Raw genomic sequence first — 16,705 nt, 5'->3', positions numbered from 1 at the left:
TGTATATCTAGTGGTGGGAAGGGCACTGGTTAGTTAGAGCATTAGTGCTGCTGTGCATTGTGGGTAAACATTTTCACCACAATGATATAGTTTTAAAAATAATGAATGTGATTATTCCTTTAGTAGAACCACTTACTCACATTACATAATACTACAAAATCCAACAGAAACACTGCCTTTGGAAAGCCAAATGATCTGGAGTATTATGTAGGGCTACGTTTTTCAGCTAGCACCCACTGCCATAGGCACTAATTCTGGCGGAGAATGAGGAATATTGAGGAAGCAGCAGCAAATGGAAATTGCAGACCTCAAATAGCTTCAAAATGGAGCTAATAAGGTCAATTAAGACTTGTGTACAGCTTTATTTGCTCCAGTAGTCTTGCCCACTGCAAATTTAACTTAAATACTCTACTTGTTGTTTACTCCAATTTTAAGCACGTTAAAATAACGGGAGTGCAGCTAATGCTGGGTAGTTTTCAGCTTGGGCAGCAACGCTCCTGTTTGCCTTTAGTGCATCGATGTAGAAGATTAAGGGCTAAAGGAGAGCACAGGATATATAAAACACTTCCATTCAATACCTACATCAGTATGGCTAGCACCTCAGTAGCAACCATCTCTGCTTTCCTGTTGGAAGTGAGGTGCAAGTCTTCAGACAGCAGCTGGTATAACTCCCCAGTAGCCTTCAAGGGGGAAGTGCAGCTTTTATGAGGCATTGACTGGAGGACAAATCTAAGTAAGACCTTCAAGGATTGGGTACCTACATCTGTAAACCCTATCTTCTACATCCTCATCCTCCTCTTCATAGCAGAGGAAAAGAGGGATTCCCATTGGGAAATATACTTCCCCAGTCCAAAAACTTACTTTCTGAACTACTCACAAAAACTGTCAGGAGAAGTCTTGAGAGAAGTAGGCAAAGTTTCTGCAAGCTTCACTCCAAAAAATTCAAAATGGTCTCCTCAATGCAGCATCTGCCTCAGGGATACTGCTGTGCTGTTCATATTGCCACTTAAATATTGGCGTTCTTTGGGAGGTTGTGTTAGGAGCAAAGTTGGGGGAAATCATGCGGGAATGTTAGCCATACCACCCTCCGGCATTTACATCCAGCAGGGCAGGCCCCAGGTGAGTGACTACAATGACTGGAAATCTTGTTGGTGAAAAATTTTGATGGCCATTTTTTGGGGTGGGATTGTAGCAATAGACCACAATTTTACTTCATTTTAAAATGTGGTGGTGTGGCCTACTGCTACAAAAGTAGTTGATTTTTCATAGGAAATTCCAGGCTGAAGTGTTACTAATACTATCAGCATGGGTGTTGTATTTATAGGTTTGCTATGGTTCCCCATTGGCCTCATAAGTTTACCCATTGAAGCTGAAGATCCCTGATCTCTGAAGAGATAATGCTACAGACCACCAGATCAACACAAGGAGGACAGTTTGCTATTCGAAGAGGTAAGAAGGGTGTGTGAGAACAGTAAAGTTATTTTAATGGGAGACTTCAATTAACCCACCATAAATTAGCAAAACCCAAGTGGTTTCGAGTCAGAGTTGGTAAATTTAATGCATAACTGCTTCACGACTCAATGCGTAGGGAAAGCCACAAGAGGCAATGCTCACCTTGACCCAGATAATGTACAAGAAATGGAAGGCATAGTGCCCCAAGGAATATTAACTTCTGAACAATCAAGTTTAGCATAATTAGGGACACAATTATACTTAAGACCATGAGCCAGATTTATAAGTTTAAAAAGACTAAATTCAAAGAGATGAGGGAAGAATTGACACAAATGGATTGGAGCAGGATGTTTGTCAACATTTCAGTAGAAGACATGTGGAACACCTTTAAAAGAATAATGCTGGGACATGCAGGACAAATACATACCTTAGATCAGCAAACTCAAACTAAATACGCATATCTCTAAATCGCAGAATAACGCCATTTTTGTGATTATCTTAAATATGTGCCTTTTCATTACTGTCTCAAGATGCAAACAATCTATTATTTAGCTTATCATAACCCTTAATAATCTTTAAGACTTATCAGCTCCAAAGAAAAAAGTCAATTTGGTGTCATCTGCATATTTCAATACTGCTTCCTCAATTCAGAACTCCAGATCATATATATATATATATATATATATAGAGTAACTAAGAAAGTCCCTGACATGGACACTTGTGGAACAACACTCATCACATCTTTCCATTCTGAGAAATTTACTCCCACCCTTTGCAACTCACAATATCAGGCACCACTTAATAGCCGGCTAACTGCTCCAGAGCTCATGCCTTTCTACTGTTAGGAGGCACATAGAAACAGCACAGGGTGGTTCCACTTTTCACTTCCTTCTCATAGGTATGCAGCTTATTAACTTGGTGCATTCCCCATTCCTCCCCCCCCCCCACCCACTCCCTACCACCTCCAGCAACAGTGTTGAGGTACAGGCTTTGTATGTAGATAATTGCATAAGAATATAAGAAATAGGAGCAGGAGTAGGCCATATGGCCCCTCAAGCCTGCTCCGCCAATCAGATCATGGCTGATCTTCAACCTCCACTTTCCTGCCCGATCCCATAGCCCTTGATTCACCTAAAATCCAAAAATCTGTCCATCTCAGCCTTAAATATAGTCAACGACTCAGCATCTACAGCCCTCTGGGTTAGAGAATTCAAAAGATTCACAACCCTCTGAGTGAAGAAATTCCTCCTCATCTCAGTCTTAAATGGCCGACCCCTTATCCTGCGACTATGCCCCCTAGGTCTAGACTCTCCAGCCAGGGGAAACAACCTCTCAGAATGTACCCTGTCAAGCCCCCTCAGAATCTTATATGTTTCAATGAGATTACCTCTCATTCTTCTAAACTCCAGAGAGTATAGGCCCATTCTACTCAACTTCTCCTCATAGGACAACCCGTTCATCCCAGGAATTAATCTAGTGAACCTTCGTTGCATCGCCTCTAAGGCAAGTATATCCTTCCTTAGGTAAGGAGACCAAAACTGTATGCATTACTCCAGGTGAGGTCTCACCAAAACCCTGTACAATTGTATTAAGACTTCCTTACTCTTGTACTCCAACCCCTTTGCAATAAAGGCCAACATGCCATTTGCTTTCCTAATTGGCTGCTGTACCTGCGCATGCTAACATTTTGTGTTTCTTGTACCAGGACACCCAAGTCTCTCTGGACACCAACATTTAATAGTTTCTCACCATTTAAAAAATATTCTGTTTTTCTATTCTTCCTACCAAAGTGAATGACCTCACATTTCCCCACATTATACTCCATCTGCCACCTTCTTGCCCACTCACTTAACCTGTCTATATTCCTTTGCAGACGTTTTGTGTCCTCCTCACAGCTTACTTTCCCACCTAGCTTTGTATCATCAGCAAAATTGGATACATTACATTTGGTCCCTTTATTGATGTCATTAATATAGATTTTAAATAGCTGAGGCCCAAACACCGATTCTTGCAATACCCCACTAGTTACAGCCTGCCAACCTGAAAATGATCAGTTTGTCCCTACTCTCTGTTTTCTGTCCTTTAACCAATCCTCTATCCATGCTAATATGTTACCCCCAACCCCATGAGCCCTTATCTTGCGTAACAACCTTTTATGTGGCACCTTATCGAATGCCTTTTGAAAATCCAAATATACTATATCCACTGCTTCCCCTTCATCTACCCTGTTAGTTATATCTTCAAAAAGCTCTAATAAATTTGTCAAACACGATTTCCTTTTCATAAAACCATGCTGACTCTGCCTAATTATATTATGATGTTTTAAGTGCCCTGTTACCACTTCCTTAATAATGAATTGCAGCATTTTCCCAATGACTGATGTCAAGCTAACTGGCCTGTAGTTCTCTGTTTTCTCTCTCCCTCCTTTCTTGGATAGCGGAATTACATAACCCAACCAGTCTTAAGATCCACATCTCTTTGAGTGACCACAGTGATTACAGCAGGAATTTATGGTCTTGCAGTCTTATTGATCCTAATGACAAGTAGTCTTTAATAAAATGCTGAAAGTGATAATACCTTTCCGATGAAGCTGAAGGGATCCTAGTAGACAGACCGATTTCAGCATCTCTGTTGTGTACATCTCCAGACAGCACTGGAGCTGGATGTAAAGCCTGCAGATTTCTGGATGGATTTCCCCATCTTCAGCGCTGCAACATGTCACATTAACATTACACATCATGGATAAATTTTAATTTTAAAAAAATGTACAATGCCTTTTGAAATAGTATTAATGTCAAAAAGAATGCTTGGAGTGTTTCCCATTCTTAAAGATTTTTAATATGTTTTTAAAAAATTCTTTTGAATGTTGCCTGATAGGAACCTACTACTGATGTAGTTTTACTATACATTGAAAATAGGCAGATAATAACCTTTTAAAATCTGCATGGGAAGAGATATTATTTTCCAATTGCACAACTGTAATTTTAAGAAATGAACAATATTTTACACCACAGACTTCTCCCCTTTGTTTTATAATAAAATGTGAATTTATGGTACAAAAAACAGAATTTCCTGTAGAAGTGTCAAATAAATGCTAACTACAGTACTATAATATTTTCTGCTTTTATTGTCTGTGGATAATGTTCAAAATGTAAAAATTCTAAATATTCTTGGATATCTTATATATTCAGAATGTCTAAGCATACCCAAGTTAAAGGGTAGGACCTCTTCATTGGAAAGTAAAATTGGATGGAGTATAAAACAAGTGGATGGATGATCTGATCCAGTAGTTTCTCACCAGGCAAGTTAGGTTAAAATTAACCCCTATTCGCCTTCAGCAAGATTGGGGTGTTATAATTGCACAACTGAAGAGACAATCAGAATGCGTCTACAATGATAACTTGGTTGAATAGGCACTGCAGCAATATGAATGACAGTAGAGATGTTCCCAGTGAAGTTCTCTATGTGGGACAAAGGGCCAATTCAATAACAAATGGGGGGTACAATAGGTGCAGGGGTAGTCATGTGGATGGTGAACAAAGTGCCACCCACAAGCTACAAGTGGAAGGATATCCTGACGAAGATATCCGATCTGAAGAAAAGTGCGAAGGTGTCAGCAGTGAGGATGAATGTGAATAGTCTGAGGCTGCCATATATGGGTATCAGGTGTCAGACACATTTGATTGAGTAGCTTTATAAATGTAGTTAAAACCTACTCATTGGAGTTCAGAAGAATGAGAGGCGATCTTATTGAAAAATATAAGATTGTGAAGGGGCTTGATCGGGTGGATGCAGTAAGGATGTTCCCAAGGTGGGTGAAACTAGAACTAGGGGGCATAATCTTAGAATAAGGGGCTGCTCTTTCAAAACTGAGATGAGGAGAAACTTCTTCACTCAGAGGGTAGTAGGTCTGTGGAATTTGCTGCCCCAGGAAGCTGTGGAAGCTACATCATTAAATAAATTTAAAACAGAAATAGACAGTTTCCTAGAAGTAAAGGGAATTAGGGGTTACGGGAAGCGGGCAGGAAATTGGACATGAATTTAGATTTGAGGTTAGGATCAGATCAGCCATGATCTTATTGAATGGCGCAGCAGGCTCGAGGGGCCAATTGGCCTACTCCTGCTCCTATTTCTTATGTTCTTATGTTCTTATAAATGTATCCGGTTACTTGCTGGTATGCACCATTTGGGGAACTAATGAAGATCGCTGAGAAGTATTAGCGTAGGCTAAAAAGGGAAATTGAGGAAAATGCAGGAGAGAAAGATTACTAATTTCCTCAGCATTATGCACACATACAACCGGCAATCCCACTCAGTCAGCTATTAGAAGTTTAGCTACAGACCAATTGTAACTTGAATTGGACAATGGAGAAAGTTATACACAATAGGCTCCGAGCCTAAATTGCTCAATGCATAATATCTGCTCATTCACTCAGACGGTTGTGAATCTTTGGAATTCTCTATCCCAGAGGGCTGTGGATGCTCAGTCATTGAATATATTCAAGGCTGAGATAGATTTTTGGACTCCAGGGGAGTCAAGAGATATGGGGACTGAGACTGAAAAGTAGAGTTGAGGTCAAAGATCAGCCACGATCTTAGTGAATGGCGGAGCAGGCTCGAGGGGCCTTACGGCCTACTGCTGCTCCGATTTTTAATGTTCTTATTCAATTAGGAACATAGGAACATAGGAATATAGGAACAGGAGTAGGCCATTCAGCCCCTCGTGCCTGCTCCGCCATTTGATAAGATCATGGCTGATCTGTGATCTAGCTCCATATACCTGCCTTTGGTCTATATCCCGTAATACCTTTGGTTGCCAAAAAGCTATTTATCTCACATTCAAATTTAGCAATTGAGCTAGCATCAATTGCCGTTTGTGGAAGAGAGTTCCAAACTTCGACCACCCTTTGTGTGTAGAAATGTTTTCTAATCTCGCTCCTGAAAGGTCTGGCTCTAATTTTTAGACTGTGCCCCCTACTCCTAGAATCCCCAACCAGCGGAAATAGTTTCTCTCTATCCACCCTATCCATTCCCCTTAATATCTTATAAACTTCGATCAGATCACCCCTTAACCTTCGAAACTCCAGAGAATACAACCCCAATTTGTGTAATCTCTCCTCGTAACTTAACCCTTGAAGTCCGGGTATCATCCTAGTAAACCTACGCTGCACTCCCTCCAAGGCCAATTTGTCCTTCCGAAGGTGCGGTGCCCAGAACTGCTCACAATACTCCAGGTGCGGTCTAACCAGCGTTTTGTATAGCTGCAGCATAACTTCTGCCCCCTTGTACTCTAGTCCTCTGGATATAAAGGCCAGCATTCCATTAGCCTTCTTGATTATTTTCTGCACCTGTTCGTGACACTTCAATGATCTATGTACCTGAACCCCTAAGTCCCTTTGGACATCCACTGTTTTTAACTTTTTACCATTTAGAAAGTACCCTGTTCTATCCTTTTTTGATCCAAAGTGGATGACCTCACATTTGTCTACATTGAATTCCATTTGCCACAATTTTGCCCATTCACCTAATCTATCAATATCGCTTTGTAATTTTATGTTTTCATCTACACTGCTTACAATGCCACCAATCTTTGTGTCATCGGCAAACTTAGATATGCCTTCATCTAAGTCGTTAATAAATATTGTGAATAATTGAGGCCCCAAGACAGATCCCTGAAGGACTCCACTAGTCACATCCTGCCAATGTGAATATTTACCCATTATCCCTACTCTGTCGCCTTTCGCTCAGCCAATTTCCTAACCAAGTCTGTACTTTTCTCTCGATTTCATGGGCTTCTAACATTATTGTTCACTTTGCAGGACAAGATATAACAAGATGCAATTCTTGAGAACAGGTACCTCTTCCCTGCTTTGAGAAGGAATAATGGAGATGATAGGTGGAAATAATCTTTCACTATTTACCCTATCAAATCTTTTCATAATTTTGAACTGGTCCATTATATTCCCTCTTTCAAATGTTTTTTTGCTCCAGTAAATACAGAAATAGTTTTTCAACTATCTCATCACAACTATATCTCCTCATTCCTGGTCTTATCCTAGTGAACCTATGTTACAGTAAACATATTGCAGCCATTAAAATGATGTAATAAGGTACCCAAAACTTCACACAGTACTGCTGCTGTGGCCCAACCAATGTCTTGTTCAGGTTCATCAGCACTTACTTTTTTTTATGCTCTTATATATAAAATCAATAATTACACTTGCCCTTCTTATGGCTTTTCCATCAGCAATCCTGCTTTTAAAGATCTGTGTATCTGCACGTCTAGATCTCTCACTCCATTGAGAATGTTACTGTTTAGGAAGTACTTCCGTTCTCTCTTAGTTTTCCTGAATTTCTTTTTTATTCATTCATGGGATGTGGGCATCACTTGCAAGGCCAGCATTTATTGCCCATTCCTAATTGCCCTTGAGAAGGCGGTGACGAGCCGCCTTCTTGAACCGCTGCAGTCCGTGTGGTGAAGGTTCTCCCACAGTGCTGTTAGGTAGGGAGTTCCAGGATTTTGACCCAGCGACGATGAAGGAATGGCGATATATTTCCAAGTCGGGATGATGTGTGACTTGGAGGGGAACGTGCAGGTGGTGTTGTTCCTATGTGCCTGCTGCCCTTGTCCTTCTAGGTGGTAGAGGTCGTGGGTTTGGGAGGTGCTGTCGAAGAAGCCTTGGCCACTGACTCAAGCCACTGGAGAGTTTTCTCCCTGATTCCCATTGACTTCAATTTTACTAGGGCTCCTTGGTGCCACACTCTGTCAAATGTTGCCTTGATGTAGTACTTCACATTCACCTACATTGAACTGCATTTATCTCCTTACCTACCCACTCTCCTAAATTTTAGAATCCTCCTGTACCTTCTGCATTCTTCCACACAGTCCAACATGCCTCCTAATTTGGTATTGTCAGCAAATTTTAATATTATCCCTTCTATGCCATGTCTAAATCATTTATGTACATGGAGAATAAGAAAAGTCCCAGAACAGATCTCTGTGGTATACCTATAGCTCCATCTTGTCAATCCACGAAACATCCTTTTATTCCTACTATTTGCATTCCATCTTTCAGCCATCTGCTATCCATGTCATGGTACACAGAGGTCTGATTGGCAGGCTACCATGTCTGCTACCAGCATCAGTAGTATCTGTAGGGGACCTCAGGCTTGCAGAGAACACAGTTGAAGCATCTCTCAAGAATGTTTAGGCATTGAGGTTAGCAGGCAAAAGTGCCATAAAGTCCGATTTTGAAGGTCAGAGACCTTGCAGAACCACACAAGCATTGCTCATAGAGATCACTGTCCACCTTCAGGACTCCGTTTCAAGTGCAGCAAGGATGCAGAAGCACATAAAGCGGTGGGTGGCTTTTGGTACACTGCCAATCTTTTGTCAGTACCTGCCTTTCGGCAAGTGACTGGAGAAACTCCCCCAAAGCATATATGCTCTCAAAGTGAGAATAGAGCAAGCTGCTGATTAGATAGGCAGAATCATCTGGATCTCCAGCATTTAGAGGTAGGTAGCCAGTAGAACCACAAACAGGTCTTCAAAAAGTCTCTACTCCTACTCCTTCTAATAAGCCATCACTTAGAAGTAGAACTCTAGAAAGGTCACTCGCTGTTACTAATATATTTCACAAGGGACAAGCACAGGACCACATCATACTAAACACACACCAGATGTTCTGGGCATGAAAATCCACGACCATTGAAGGACTCAGCAAGCCCATCAAGGACTCGGATATGCCAGATCCCAGCCATGAGCACATTTTCTGGGATGGCTTTGTAGAAGTGGAGCTTCTGCCTGCCCTCACAACCAGTGATGTAAGGGAGTAAGGGGACATCAGTGGGGACTCCGAAGATCCTGCTCCCCATCCGTCAGCTGGGACTCGACATAGTAACTGCGAACAATGACGGAGTTCCAAAGCAGTTGCGATCATAGAATCATAGACTCTTACAGCATAGAAGGAGGCCATTTGGCCCATCGTGCCTGTGCGAGATCTTTGAAAAAGTTAACCAATATGTTCCACTCCCTTGCTCTTTCCCCATAGCCCTGCAAATTTTTCATTTTCAAGTATTTATCCAATTCTCTTTTGGAGGTTACTATTGAATTTGCTTCCACCACCCTTTCAGGCAGTGCATTCCAGATCATTACAACCATATATGCAGGATTTTTGATGCCTCCCGACCTAGCCGAGGAACTGTTATTAAATCATCCTGACCTCTCAAAAGTGCACTGTTGCCAACATACATGCAGCATACTGATCACACCAACGTATGCATCTAAAAGTACCATCTGACAAAACAGTACACTGATTTCATAAAGAAGATTAATACTTTTTAATTTCACGATGAAGGAATGGCGATATATTTCACTGATGTATCATTATATATCATTGATATGTGGTATTGTTCACAGATAAAAGTTAGAAAAAAAATCTGTGCTTCTCCTCCTGTAGCTGTCTCTTGGTGGTGGTGGTGGGACCTGGGTTGATTATTTCAATGTCTCTTTTTTCACACTCTGACTAAGAGAACCTGTGAGGGATGAGGGCATCCCTGGCATCCCCAGCAGCAATGTATGTGGCTGGTGCCCATCTTCATATTCCTCCTCCTCCTCCTCCTCCTCAATGTTGTCGCCATCAGTTGATGATTGACGAATGTCTTTGTCCTCCACCACCTCTAATCCTCTCTGCTGCATTATATTGTGCAGGATGCAGCACACCACAATGATTCTGGACACCCTCACTGACGAGTACTGAAGGGCGCCTCCAGACCTATCCAGGCACCTGAAGAGCATCTTCAACATGCCCAAGATTTGCTCAATGACACACCTGGTGGTCTTGTGGCTCTGGCTGTATTGTTCTTGTGCATCATTGATGGGGTTCCTCACAGTTGTCATGAGCCAAGTTTGAAGGGGGTATCCCTTGTCTCCAATGAGCCAGCTCTTAAGTCTGTCTCCTGTCCGGAAGATGTCTGGAATGTTAGACTGGCACAGTATAAATGCATCATGATAGCTGCCAGGGAATCTGGCGCACACCCTGCAGAAATCTCTTCTTGTGGTTGCACACCAGCTGTACGTTGATGGAGTGAAACCCCTTTCGGTTGATGGCTCATGTGGTGGTCCTTGGATTGCCATGTGTGTGCCATTGATTGCACCCTGCACCCGTGGAAAGTCAGCCAGAGAGGCGAAACCCACTGCCCGCTCGTTCTGGCTATCGTCGTCGCAGGAGATGTTTACGTAAGTGGACACCCTGGCAAACATCCCATCCATCACCTGCCTTATACACTTATGTGCAGACGACTGACACACCCTGGAGACGTCACCGGTGTCGCACTGGAAGGATTCAGAGGCAAAGAAATTGAGGGCAGTGGTGACTTTAACAGCGACGGGCAATGTGTGGCCACCAGGTCCAGCAGGGAGCAGCTCTTCTTCAAGGAGGCTGCAGATGTCTGCGGCCACCTGCTGGCTCAAACTGAGCCTGGGTAGGCACTGTTCCTCAGAGAGGTCCAGGAAGTTCAACCAGTGCCTGTAGACCCTCTCACACGGGTAGTGCCTCCTGTGCCCTTGGCCCCTCTGTTGCTCCCCTCTCTGCTGTTCTCCACTCAGCTCCCCTCTCACCTGTTCTCCAGATATTTGTTGCGTACCTCACTCTTGTGCACCTGCAAATCCCAACACAGTACGAGGTCGCTGCCATAGATGGTCATTTTCGTCCTCTCGAATACATCCATTGCGCCACCAATCCTGACCTTGTCAGTTTGAAAGGCCCCAAAGATTTGCAAAAGTTGCCTCAACACAAGAACTCTCTGCCAAGCATTTTCCAGAGGGGACTGAGACACCAACTGCAATAACTGAGCTTTTATTCAGATGGGGCAACTAAAAGTTTAAATGCCCACATGAACTATGGCTGAATCTCGCCTCCGTTTCACAGGCAAGATTTAGAAGCTCCCGGAAACCTGTGCTGGAGAAGTTACATTTGAATTTGGGTGACATTCTATTTAAAACAGCTACGTGAAGTCTACTAACTATGTTAATTGCCCCGCTAACGACCCTCGAGCACTAATTGGGGATCCGACCTCAGCGAGTACATTGTGCGCAGGCATCCAAACGCACCCACGTTAAACTCAGAAGTAGGCCTGTTGGAGCCTGGTTGTGGTCGTGATTAAAAAAACAGCAGTTTTCATCTCCTACCTGCCCCTAACCCACCCGTACTTGGGGGTTAAAATGTCTCATTTGAAAGACAGCTCCCCTGACAATGCAGCCCCATTCATTCAGTGTTGCACTGAAGTGTCAGTCTAGATTACATGTTCAAATCCATTGTGGAGCTTGAACCTCCAACTCAGGGGCAAGAGTGCAACTGCTGAGTCAAGCTTACACACTAAAAGGGTGCCAAATAATTAACTTTACAATTTTTTTTGGAGGGAGAAAAGTAACGTGTATTTGTGTATTGACAATGATTTTTTTTCAAAATTTGGAAACATCTGTGTAGGGTGGTGGAGGCATTTAAGAAACCGTTGAATGCCATGATGGGGAAAGCGGTGGAAAATGCAGGTTCTTTCTGGATGAATGAGCTAATACAGGCTTTCCTCATCTATATCTAACTTGTGACCTTGTAATTGAAAGTGCACACGGAGGGCATTTCTGTAGTCCCACAGGTAGAGCTTGGAACTCTAACCACAGAGGGTCACAAGATCAAATCCTTAATTCAATTATCAGTTGAACTTACATATCCACATTGACCAAAGTGCAAGAGTTTTCAGCTAGTTGAACCACGCGTTGGCAGAATTGCACATCATCTGATGAAGTCAGTGAGGGATCTTTTCTGCTGTTGTTTAACAACATTTACATCAGAGACGGGCAAAAAAACTGGCAAGAAAAGCCTAACACTAAGTTAGGTGGCACAGCAAGTAGTGTGGACGGGAACAGAAAGTTGCAAATGGACATTAGTAGATTGAGTGAGTAGGAATTGTGAGGTCATCCACTTTGTACTTAAAGATAGATCAGAGTATTTTCTAAATGATGAGAAGCTAGGAACTGTGGAGGAGCAGAGAGATTTAAGGGTCCATGTACAGAAGTCACTAAAAACTAGTGGACAGGTACAAAAAATACTTAAAAAGGCTAATGGCATGTTAGCCAAGGATATGGAACCAAGGCGGGTAAATGGAGTTAAGATACAGATCAGCCAAGATCAAATTGAATGGCGGAACAGGCTCGAGGGGCTGAATGGCCTATTCCTGTTCCTATGTTCCTAAGATAAACTAAAGGACTTTTATCTCTCTTTTCTGCACGACTCCCTGTTTTCCAGACCCAAAGAAATTAAATTGCTCACAATATTTCTTCAAAAAATGTGCTCTTGCCTGATAAGGCCCTGTTAATGAACTATCAGAGGAAAATGCACCATATCATAGAAATCATAGAAAATTTATGGTACAGAAGGAGGCCATTCAGCCCATCGTGTCCGCGCCGGCTGAAAATGAGCCACCCAACCTAAACCCACTTTCCAGCACTTGGTCTGTAGCCCTGTAGGTTATGGTACTTCAGGAGCACATCCAGGTACTTTTTAAATGAGTTGAGGGTCTCTGCCTCTACCCCCCTTTCAGGCAGTGAGTTCCAGACCCCTACCACCCTCTGGGTGAAAAAAAACTTCCTCAGCTTCCCTCTAATCCTTCTACCAATCATTTTAAATCTATTTCTCCCAGTTTTCTGCTGGGGGAAGTAACAAAAGGGCCAAGTAAGAATCAGCCCACCCCTTGAGCTGGAGTTAATTCAATGATGGAGCAAAACTCTTCGACAAATGATCTGTTCAGGAAGGATTTTGTTGTAATTGTTACTTTAACTAGTTGGTTAGGAGCTTGCAGGTTCCACTGAATATTAAACAGTTATTCCACCAACTACTATTTAGTTTTTAGCAGTTTACTGTGCTGTGTTCACTTTAATCAGCTGAGTAGCAGTCAGCTCAGGGGCACTTGAAATAGCTTAGCAATAAACTTTTGGGAAGCCCCAATGAGCTGCTCAGTCACATGTTTTATTTCCCCCCATGGGAAATCAAAAATCTCAAAGCTTTGATATTTAAATAACATATGTAAGGAAGGGCAAAACTAACCAGAAAAATTATATATAATTGTCATTGCAATTTACACAAGCATATTTCTTAAAACTTAAATTGTAGTTTACTCTTGGTTTCGCAATTTCAAAATTCAGAGGTCGATTGCACACATAAAAGAAAATACTTTGGTTCGAAGGCAATGGATCAAGAAAATGGTCTTTCAAAAGCTGGAACTAAGTTCAAAATATTCAAAATTCATTGTTTTGTTTAATTTCTCACAATTTTGCTAGAGCTGGTTTAACATCCTTGACCATTGCTTGACTAGGTGGAGAGGCATAACATAAGCATGGTTGTAGACACGATTCCTGCTGATAATGCGAACAAAATTTTACGGATTAAGTTCACCCTGTGGAAAAAGGAAGTAATTGACATTTCTATTTGTTGCTGTTCATATAAACAAACAATACTGAGATTAGCACCCCAGTTTCTAAAAATGGAAAGCTCCCCTGTGTTGATCACAGGTGGATGGCAGCAAGTGGTGAGAACTCTTTCCATTAAACTTTTTTGGGTCAGCCCTCACCAATTTTTTTTATAGCTTCCTACAGGATCTTCCTAGCAATGGATACTGCTAAGTCTGAAAAAAAAACCTCACAATCAGTGAGGGATAAACGCTTAAAATACCGAGGCCCTGAAAATTTGCGGGCCATTGATCCTGGTGTAAGTGTCGGAATCCTCCTGCCAATGACCTCCAGCGCTGACCCCACTAAAATATGTGGGGTCAGGGGGGGTCACATAATTTACTTATTTGGAGCGGGTGCCCACAACACTACGGTCACAACCCATGTACTGAGGAGGCTGGGGGTGCTGGCATGGCGAGTCTGATCTAGAGAGTGGTGCCAGGGCCTCCCCTAGAAAGAGTTCTGCAGAGTCTCATTGACTCCCTTCTAAAGGGCCCGAAAAATAATCATAAAATTTTAAACATCTTCGAGGCTCCAGGCTCCACTTCCATTGGATGACGGACTGGTACTTCTACTCTCACTCGGTGTACCAGCCCACCACTCTTCCACCAGACCAGAAGCCCCCTCCACCGCCATGCCCCTCTGATGCAGGGTACCATTTTTGGGATGGCCAGAGGCTGGGACCTGGAATATCTGAGTCCTGGACTAATTCGTGGCCACTCTGCTGCATTCCTTATGGACTCATTTTCAGCCCCCCGACTGGTAATTTGAAACAAGCTATTTAGGCCATTAATGCAGATGTTGTTACCTTCTTGAAATCTTTTGGAAATCACATAGAAATTGTACAGGGAATCAATTTTAACTTACAGTATGAGTCTCCAGGATAAATTGTCTGGAGGACTTCAGCAGCTGGTATATCATTAAACTGGTAGGAGGTCCAGAAAAAATGGGATTAAAAACTATATGATCATTTGTATGAACCAGTGTATTAGGACCTGGGACTAAGATTTGACCAGCTGTTTGAGATAAAGAATATGAACTAGGTCCTGACAAGATGGGCTGCCAATTACAAAAGGCATATGCTCTGTAATTGCAAAATATTTTGAAAGCCCTAGAAAGAAGGCACTGGGCCAAATGCAATGCAATGTAAATACATCTGAATTACTCTGCTGAACTTAATTTTGGGTAATCATTTCATAATCATCAAAGCCCTAAGGGGAAAAACATCAGCTATCAATGATGCGGCTCACTGTATTTTCTGTTAACTATGGAGGAGAGGTAAAATTTTTTCACAAATTCCAAAAAGGCTCTACTCTTCACCAAAGATATCAAACAAAAAAGGATCATGGCTAACAACAAGAGGAGAAAAGCATACGCAGTAACAGACTTCCAATGCTAAAAATGCAAACCTTTAATGTGATTATAAAATTGCACAACACAGGTTTGAGCTGATCTTAACTGTGGCAGTGTGTTGTAAACAGGTGGTAGTGGCCTGAAAATGGTATTGGATCACTTACCGCCCCTTTTACGCAGGCATTCTGGATGCCGCCATCCTGGTAGGGGCCTTTAAATGGGCAGCTGGAGCGCCCGCCTGTATCAGGTGAGAGGTCACTTTTAATATGCAAATTGGTGTCCTATGACATACATAGAACCACGATTGCAATTTTGAGGTGCAAATGGGCAGAGCTCTTACCAGTTTAATGATGCCGGCCTTTGAGTGGCCTCCCCCGGGAATGCGTACCTCCCCCAGGCCCAGATTCTCGACTGGTAACGCTTGGAAACGGCTGATTTCCCTCCTTACCCAGCCAGCGAGCTCTATCAGAGCACCGGTTTGGCATGCGAAGCTCGCCTGGATCCATGCAAATGAGGCCCAGCCTCAAAACGGCTCATGCTTCACGACAACAACAGGCCATGCTCTGCCCACCAACCACTCATTTTGTGCCAAATGTTAAAATTGGCCCCGATATCTTATTGTGTTTGTGAGACCCCGGGCTAAATTTAATAAATGCTGGCCCACTAGATGCGGCGGGAGACTATTGGATCATTATATAACGTTAATTTGGAACATAAAGTTAATTGGTTAAAAAATAATTTTTTGTGCCCAATATGGGTTATATACATTAGAGTGTTCCATGTAAAAGCAAATGTAAAACAAATACTGGACCCGCAAAGATATTAATGGAGCACCTCAGATAAGCATACTAATGTAAAATGTATTTTTCTGTCATTTTTTCATTAAAGGTATTTAAAATAGATGTGCAATTCACACAGAATAATTGACACAGTTCAGTTGTAATCTTGCACTAAGTCAAACTTCAAAAGGGAAATAGTGCTAAATCTTCCTGACTGGGCTAGGGAGATGTAATTTATGAAGTAAGTTAAGATTTTGCAGTTTGTTACTTAATGGTTTTGTGTAAATAACCTTCTTTTTAATAGTTACAGATCTCACATTTTGGAAATGAACTGGGCAAGAATTGATATTGGGGGAGAAATTGGACCTCGTTGTGCCCATTTTATGGACGTAAAACAGGCGCAATCAGGGACAATTTCAGAGACGAATGTCCCGTGCCCAAAGTATGCCTGAAAGATATCAGACCCTATATTGGGTTGGGCCAATTTACAGGTATCCCTGGTAGCCACCTAAAACAGGCGTTAGGCCTTTTACATATGTAAATGAGAAGTGTACACCTGTTTTAGGCCCCTTTGCTGAAAATGGAGTGTGATGGGCGGAGCAGGAGGAGCCCTTCAGCA

At 42.4% G+C, this 16,705-nt stretch overlaps 1 protein-coding gene across 1 annotated transcript in view; it reads right to left on the bottom strand.

The window, feature by feature from the left end:
* Positions 1-16,705, bottom strand: part of rgs7bpa (regulator of G protein signaling 7 binding protein a) — a 72,122-nt gene that overhangs the window by 20,465 nt on the left and 34,952 nt on the right. Inside the window, exon 3 of the mRNA XM_067986618.1 lies at positions 4,030-4,160. Coding sequence (XP_067842719.1) covers positions 4,030-4,160 — 131 coding nt within the window. The remainder of the gene's footprint in view (positions 1-4,029; positions 4,161-16,705) is intronic.

This window comes from Heptranchias perlo, chromosome 1, assembly GCF_035084215.1.
Source record: "Heptranchias perlo isolate sHepPer1 chromosome 1, sHepPer1.hap1, whole genome shotgun sequence".
In the NCBI taxonomy this organism is placed as follows: domain Eukaryota; kingdom Metazoa; phylum Chordata; class Chondrichthyes; order Hexanchiformes; family Hexanchidae; genus Heptranchias; species Heptranchias perlo.
The sequence above is the reverse complement of the archived record's forward strand: the minus strand, read 5'-3'. Positions and strand labels throughout refer to the sequence as shown.